The 8,949-nt window shown below is 34.0% G+C and overlaps 1 protein-coding gene across 1 annotated transcript; it reads left to right on the plus strand.

The window, feature by feature from the left end:
• The first annotated feature begins 300 nt into the window (after positions 1-300).
• On the plus strand, positions 301-6,573 carry LOC124543899. The gene is made up of 9 exons (XM_047122219.1): positions 301-528; positions 1,107-1,270; positions 2,325-2,518; positions 3,124-3,348; positions 4,313-4,484; positions 4,552-4,726; positions 5,132-5,792; positions 5,865-5,980; positions 6,439-6,573. The coding sequence occupies exons 1-9, from the start codon at positions 301-303 to the stop codon at positions 6,571-6,573; spliced, it is 2,070 nt and encodes a 689-aa protein (XP_046978175.1).
• Positions 6,574-8,949: the final 2,376 nt, after the last annotated feature.

Below are 8,949 nucleotides of genomic sequence, written 5' to 3' on the forward strand. Positions count from 1 at the left end.
ATCTACCCATTTTTTAATTATATCCACATATCTCTATTTGAGGTACGAATCAGCTCCGATATTTAAACCTAAAAATTACACAACTTTACAACAATATTTTTTAAGATCAAATTTCGGTTTAAATATAAATTAAAACCGAGTTCAACAACTTGTAATCCAACATTATAATAGAAACTCATTATCTCTTAAGTCAAATGAATTATCCAAAAAGGTAAAACATATTTCACGCCTGACAGATATATCAAACAAATATTTATCATATAATCGTTTATATAGTGTTTAACATATAATTTTCGAGTTATGAGCAAGGGTACACAACACAAAAATGTCATTGACTTAACAATGTTTTCTAAAAGTACATTCACACTGACCTTTGGTATTGAAATTCTTGGTATGGACGTCTGGCACGACTGTATTGAAGGATGGTTGGATCTCGGTCCCTGCCATCAAGCTTTAAAGATACAATACCAATTATACGCAGACCAAACTTTTGAGTTAGACATACTAATATGGCCTCACATCGCAAAGGTAAGAACTTTAATCGAGCAAGGCTTGAATAGTTGTAATGTTGTCTAATCTTAAGTAGTAAAAAGTGTCTAATCGTAAGTAACTTTAGATTATATATAAAGATCTCGGTAATACAAAGAAATACAACTAAATTGAAAATTGTTTAATATATGTATGTTATGATATTTTTTTACTTGGTGGTAGGGCTTTGTGGCAAGCCCGTCTGGGTAGGTACCACCCACTGAGTTATTCTACCGCCAAATAACAGTACTCAGTATTGTTGTGTTCCGGTTTGAAGGGTAAGTGAGCCAGTGTAACTACAGGCACAAGGGACATAACATCTTAGTTCCCAAGGTTGGTGGCATGGCATTGATGATGTAAGGAATAATTAATATTTCTTACAGCGTCATTGTCTATGGGTGATGGTGACCACTTACCATCAGGTGGCCCATATGCTCGTCCGCCAACGTATACCATAAAAAAAAAACATATTTACATAAAATTTTGGTAGAAAATATAGGAAATCGAAGAAAAGAAGAAAAAATCCTTCAAAATATGAGTTTTAGCTTATATAGTGTGAACAATCAATAATATAACAGATCTGGTGTGGAGCTCAATACGGCTATGTGCGGACGTGGCAGTTTTTGGAGAGGCGTTGGTTCGCATTTTCAATTCGACACGCTTTTCCAGTCAGAGTGCTTGACTTAATGAATCACTTGGTTGTAATTAATTGTACTATGGGACTTAACGCTCTTAGTAACAAGTGGGTATCAGAATTATTTATAGTACAATAATTTGTTATCATTTTCCAGTAGTTTGAAAATGAAAACATACTCTTTAGAAAGAAAAATCTCGAAGTGACTTGGTCCAATAAAATGGCATTGATTTTTTATGTGAATTTCATAGTTCTGATGTTCAACCATTGAAGTCTCGCTTTCACGCCAAAACTACTGAATCGATTTAAATGAAAATTGGTATACAAATAGTCTAGTAACAGCTTGTAAATTACCCACTGCTGGGCTAAGACCTCCTCTTCCATTAAGGAGAGGGTTTGGAACATAATCCTCAACGCTGTTCCAATGAGGGTTGGTGGAATGCACATGTGACAGAATTTTGATGAAATTAGACACATGCAGGTTTCCTCACGATATTTAGTGAAACACAAATTAAGCACATATATATAGTGGTGCTTGCCTGGGTTTGAACTCGAAATCATCGATTAAGATGCACGGGTTCTAACCACTGGGCCATCTCAGCTCACATACAAATAGTCTAAAGCCTGAGAAAGGACGTGCAACTGTTTGGAAACAAAGAGGTAAGGCCTCTTAGTATACCAATCATCAACGTAATAATATAAGTTAATTAGTAAATATATTAATATTCTACGCGAGCTAAGCCGCGGGCAACAGTTAGTTATTAAATACCTAGTAGTAATCAATCGTTTTTAAGTTACGACTTGTTTAAATATAATAATATTTGAGAGACTTACCATCTCTTGTTCTTTAAACAGTAATAAGAAGGAATCTTTACGCTTGTGTATTCTATCACCAAGCAGCAGTTCTCAGTATTGTTGGATTCTGATTTGAAGGGTGAGTGAGCCAGTGTAATTAAAGGCACAAGGGATAGAACATCTTAGTTCCCAAGGTTGGTGGCGCTTTGCCGATATAACTTAAGAAATGGTTAATATTTCTTACAACTTGATTGTCTATGGGCGTTGGTGAGCACACCAACAGGTGATCCATGTACTTGTACATTTATTTTGGGTCATTAGAAATTTATTATATTAGTCTCTCTGATACGCAATATTCTTTATTTAGTGCCAAGAACGATAAGAACATAGAAGCGTTTCTCCCTTCCCTAAAATTTGGGGATCAGCGTTATTTTGCTCCGGTATTGGAAGGAGAATATACATTTGAAACATTTGTACAAGACATGATTTGGAACGTCACAGAACCCCATATACCAGCTTCCTGTTTAGATGGAACCTTCAATACACCCTCTAATGTTATAGGTACGTTGGCCAATTTAAACAGCACTTATTCAATTACAAGTAATCATAAGAATTATTATTAAGTATAGTACGACACAACTTAGATGCCGCATCGGCAAAATTCGTAAAACCGATCACATCCGAATTAAGTACGCTATCCCAAATTATCAATATGTATTTCTTATTTGAATATGATCTTTACACAAACATTATAGCTTGTAATTTCATGTGATCTAATATATTCGTCAATTTGACACGTCGATTTACATGCACTTGCTTTTTCGAATTAAACTGACGTGAGAAAATATAGCGACGAATAGCGTCGAATGTCGAGATAGGGAACTATATCTATTGGTTGTATAAATCGGCAGTAATCGGTTTTATACCCAATCAAAAATTCCTGATCCAAACCACAGTAAGATCTGTAATTATTGCCCGCTTAATTTGTATATATAGCTTATAAAAATGTTAAGAAGGTTTCCTTACGATATTTTTAAGAATTTCGATATATCTTTTGCGTAGAGGATATAATCTCGCTTTGAAGCATCGTGGTGGATTTAGCTCCCAGCAGAACTGAGAGATTCAATGAAACTATTATTTTACTTTTTACTTAATTACTGTTCCAGATAAAAGACATCAAGACACAGTTTTGTTTAAGGTAAGAGAAGCTATTTTAAAAGAAAATTTACCAATCAAAGAAGAAGTGGAAGTACCGTCAGATGAGTTTATAAAATCAAAAAACAGAAGAGAATCTAAAGTAACAAAGGATAAGGATAAAGAAAAGAAGAAAATCGCTGACGTACAAAAAGAAAAATTTATGATAAGCTTATCGGGAGACGCGATTATTGCTGGTTGTAACCTTTTTAATATGTCATTGGTAGACTAGCAAATCGACCACGTGATAGTGGTAGTTTTTTTATGGAATATGTTGGCGGACGAGCATATGAACCACCAGATGGTTAGTGGTCACCATCACCCATAGACAATGACGCTGTAAGAAATATTAACTATTCCTTACATAGTGCATCCGCCACCAACCTTGGCAACTAAGATGCTATGTCCCTTGTGCCTATAGTTAAACTGGCTCACTCACCCTTCAAACCGGAACACAAAAATACTCCGTACTGTTGTTTAGCAGTAGAATATCTGATGACTGGGTTGTACCTACCCAGGCGGGCTTGCACAAAGCCCTACTACTAAGTACATTGTACAGTAGTTACATTGGCTCTCTTCTGGTCCGAACACAACTGTACTCAATACACCATAAAATAGCGATAGACAATATCATGATATTTACTAAGTTTCTTATTGATTCTTCATTCCGAGCTGGTGTTATCTTTACATTTAATACAATATTTAAAACAGTGATACTAAAGTGTTTTTGTCAAAGGCCACTTAAATAAAATATATTTTGATTTTTATCTTATTAACTGGATGAACCTACCCAAATGGACTCGCACAGCCCCTTTAAATTAACACTTATTTCTCTGAAGATAGTATTAATTGCTTATGAAATAATTCACTAATGTATATGAATATATCAGAATTGTTAATACTAAAATGATTACTAAAAGATTCTTAATTATTTTAGTCAAGCCGTCCTCTTGGGTTGTTTCAAGTACGTCAATGGACCACTTGAGTCTATAATAAGTCTGTGAAGGGCCTTTTTAATAATAATTTAAGTAATATTTAAAATATATTGAATCGATCATCAATATTCCCTGTAGGATATCATTCCTTTTTTAAAAAAAAGGTTGCGAGATTTTTCGTTTCGATTTCGAATTTTGAAATTAAATTTCTGATCACTCTCATTAGGTACTGGAAGAATTTCCACTTTCGGATATTCTGGAGAACGTCCAAACGATCAAAGTGATATTATAGTATTGATCAGCACCAATAACCTCCCAGCGCAAGATGATTTGCCGATCATATTTGTTAACATTGGTCAGCTATACGATGCACCATTACCAAAGTTTAGAAAGGCAAGGTTAGGTTCTAAGCAATATATGGTGATTATTTAATTTTCGTAAATGTTAACATAAATATTTTTACAGAATAACACAGATATATACGCGATGGAGGGTAAATGGCGAAGAACATGATTCAGAAAAACAAAATATAAAAACGGGAAATCTTATTGATTTTAATGATCATCACATCATACCTCTACAACTTACAAACGCTTCTGAAATCACAGCAACGTTTTTAGACAATCCATTCGAAATTCAGGTTTTATTAATTTGTGATCATTTTTATCATATATAATTTGTGATTATTATTATATTAATTTTTACTTATATATTTTTAACGAACAATCATTACTGGTGTTAAGGAAATTTATGTTTATAATTTCGTAACTAGATGTTGAAGAAAAACATCGAGAAAAATCTTTTTTGTGACGAAATTCAGTGTGTTCAAATAAGGTCCAATTTTTTCCTTCAAACAAATAAAGTATCTTGCCAATATTTAAAAGCTAATTTCTACTTTTACTTTTATTGTAATGTTAGTTATTTATTCAGAATTAGAGAAAAGTATCTACTATAATAATCCGAATATATTTTTTATACTTATGTGTGTCTGTACACGGACGAGATGTTTGAAATAAATATGTCATAATAACCAAATTTATTTCAGATTCGTGGATTGCGAAATGCTGAAATAGTACATAGCCATCAAAAACTTTTTGGAAACGATAAAAATGATCACAAATTTGATATGAAATTACCATCTAATACAAGCAGTTACAGCGAAGATATACTAATTGCTGTAACTAAGATTGATGCCAGTATAATTGCGAAAAAGAATAGCACGATTATATCAGGAGAGTTTTCTCTTTTTCCACCTCAAATTTCAAGACATAAGCCTGATCGAATGGCTAATTCTACTAACGATATCAATGCTGTAAAAATATCTGAAACGCCTGATATTATAATTCAACCATCAATTATCTTGGACGCACATATGACAATTGATGTGTCCATAGGATTAGTTGGATGTAGACCACGAGATATTGTTCCAAGTTACTCAAGGATGTATTGTTCAACGGTTAATTCAGATGCATTTAAAGTTATTTTAAATGAAATAACAGAAGTCAATGAAAAATTTCACAATACAGATGATGTAAATAATATATTGACAGGATTTGCTATAGACACCTGTGATATGGTTATTTTCTATGTCGAAGGAGAGAGAAATGGACCGATTTCAGGAATATGGGAAATGTCGGGTCGTTTTTATCCAACAATTAAACCTGTATTTTCATGTTCGGAACAATATTTAGATCGAATTTATCCTGGTAACATTTTTTTTATTAGTGAAGACAGTCATAAATTCATGGACTTCTACTAATTTATTTTTTTATCTCTAGAAATGATATCAGCAATCTCACCATTTGATATGCTAAAGATGGTGATTCCACTAAATACTCTTCTAAAATGTCCACAAGCTTACGTCAAGCCTGCCTTGCCAGTGCCTGCTAAGTCTGTAAGTATATTCTTAGCTCTTCCGGACACTACATCAGACACAAATGATATCATTGTTATAAAGTCTATAATAACAGTTCACTGACCCAGAAAGTTATAACAATTGACTTATTAAATTTATATATATATTTATATTTTAAAATTGATGATATAAAACAATGAAAAAAATGACAAGTAAAATCGTACCTAAATCTTAAATATATATTACGAATTCAATGAAATAAAGAAGTAGGTGATAATAATTTACGTTATATGATTGTGGATACCATTTATATGACATCTAAAAGGGTACAAAATCAATAAATACTACCCAGTATCAAATGAACTCAGGAAGTAACAAATTATAAACATTTAGGGATGATAGGGTAGGGATTCCGTCTCGTATTCGTATATATATGTTCATTAGCTTTCAAGTGATTGACGAGCAAAGAAAATATTTATATTAATATATACTTACAGGCTTTGATGAAAATCGGTCGACTGGTCAAAAGCAAAATTAAAGTAATACCATTTAAAAGCGAAATGCCGACCACCGAAGAGCTGAATAGTTTTAAACTTGAGTTATGTAAACCGTTACACAATAAATCAATATGACGAAAGAATAAAATGGACTATTTAAAAAATTATAAAAATAAAATCATATTATATATAAACGTATTTTCTGTTTTTAAAACTTGTGCATGCTTAATTCCATCACAGGACACTAATTATTGATAAAAAAACAGCATTGTAAATCTGTTTGTTTGAAAAGAGCAATCATGCGAGTGTTCTGGCTGGAGGCCGCTTTCCGAAACGATGGTAGTATTTAAATGTCGACGATTCAAAACAGCTTCATTGTGCAGTTTACTTGAAAGAAAATTATTTGATTTTAGATTTGATTAAGGAGATTTTTATCCTGCAAATATCGAGGCCCTTGGTTCAAATCACGGATCGAGCAACTAAAGATATGTTATATTATTTTATCCGTAAAATTTCAGTAATTACATACGAGTTGCAAGTTCTCGCACGTCTCGAAAAGCGCAAAAAGATTTTTCGCCGGAAATTCTTACAGATCTTGTCGAATTGCCGTCCCATCGGGATAGTGCCACTTAGGGAATTTGAGTGCATCTGTGTATGTGCATTACAACCTCTCCATTAACTAGTCTTCAGGCTGAGATAGGCCACTGAGGTCATTATCATAGTAAAGGAAATAATTATTATAAATTACTATACCAACATCTGAAATATTTTATGACCTAAACCTGACCTGAAAAAGAAAAACGTTTCCCTTCAGGTTACTAATTACTTTGTAACTAAAATAAATGAATCATTAAAACTGAAAAGTTTTACCGAATATTAATATTTAATATTAATTTTCCGCTTCTTAACGTAACATAATACTTTAACCAGTTTTCAAAGGCGAGCAAGAATGTTAAAAAAAATCGAAAAAAATCCTCAAAACTTGAAGGCGCATAATTTTCAACAGTTTGAAACATCAACACTTTCTGACTAACCGGCCACACCACGAGTTTCTTGTGAAGCGTAATTACGGACTAAAAACTAGCGTACAATGTGAATTCGCTCATTAAAATGACTGAACTTTGCCAGTGTTGCCACGCCGCTCAAAGTTTTCCCCTCATCATAGCTGCTTTATTTTAAAACAAGCTGTGCCCGCGACCTTGTCGCGTCTGAATTTAACAAAACAAAAATATTATTGTACGTGTATACATATCCATGGAGTAAAATGGGCTATTTTAATATTACAAACAAACACTCCAATTTTATTATATGTCTAGATAACACGAATACTATACATAACACTGCTGCAAACATTTAAGGATATTCATTTATTTATTTACGAACAACCATCAAAATCAACACTTTAATTTTTAAATAAAACTAGCATTTGCCCACGACTATTCTCGCGTGAAAGTTAAACAATAAACATGAATTATTATATATGAAAGGGTTAATTGAGGGTTTAAATACTAATCCTCACTAATACTACTGAATTCGTGGGCTCAATTGATCTTTATAAGTCACTTTGTGAGGCAATACATCGTTAGGAAATTTAAATGTCTTGTATGAAAATGTTTCACCCCGAAACATATTCATCAGTATCGAAGCAGCGTGATAGTATAACTGCTCCCCTCTCTTTAACGATTGGATCTTTTTTCATGCATTGGAAGCCTACACAAAGGTACCTGTTCTTCTGGGAAGGATACTGGATTATATGGAAATCCTTCCCACTAAAACTACTTTTATGGCCCTCCTCGGATCGGCCCTTTGGTGCTCCGCTCCTCCGCTCATGGCCGGTGAAGCACTAATCTGAAGGTGAAGGTGATCTCGACCCCTGCAATCTCGCTAGAACTGCCGTCCTCTTCAGAGAAAACATGAAGCCCCCAAGGTGGGGGCTTTGGGGCCGTTGACACGTAAGGACGTGTCAACGGCCACATTCTATCTTTTAAGCCTCGAGCGTCGAGCCTGAAATCTTGGAGATCATCAAAACCCAGCTCTAATTCACTTACAAGCTGATACTTAAATATATGTCAAAGCAGATATGTGGAAATGATATCGCACGTATAAATATTTATGAAATAAGTTTGCAATTTCAAAATATAAACTATAGCATTCGACGTTCATTGCAATTCTGTTTGCGTCTCTGCAACCTCAAGCGGAATTTATTATTCCTATTTCACTCCGCCGCGCCGAATACATGCGGTAGTTGCTGAGATTAATACTAATTATGACAGCTGCATACATACCCTATTCTAACCCGAGTTATAATGATAAAGCAAAACAGCCTGTAAATTTCCCACTGCTGGGAAGGCCTCCTCTTCCATTAAGGAGAGTGTTTGGAACATATTTCAACACGCTGTTCCAATGCGGGTTGGTGGAGTGCACATGTGCCAGAATTTCGATGAAATTGGACAGATGCAGGTTTCCTCAAGATGTATTCCTTCACCGCCGAGCACGAGATGAATTATAAAC

Source organism: Vanessa cardui, chromosome 3, assembly GCF_905220365.1.
Source record: "Vanessa cardui chromosome 3, ilVanCard2.1, whole genome shotgun sequence".
NCBI lineage: Eukaryota > Metazoa > Arthropoda > Insecta > Lepidoptera > Nymphalidae > Vanessa > Vanessa cardui.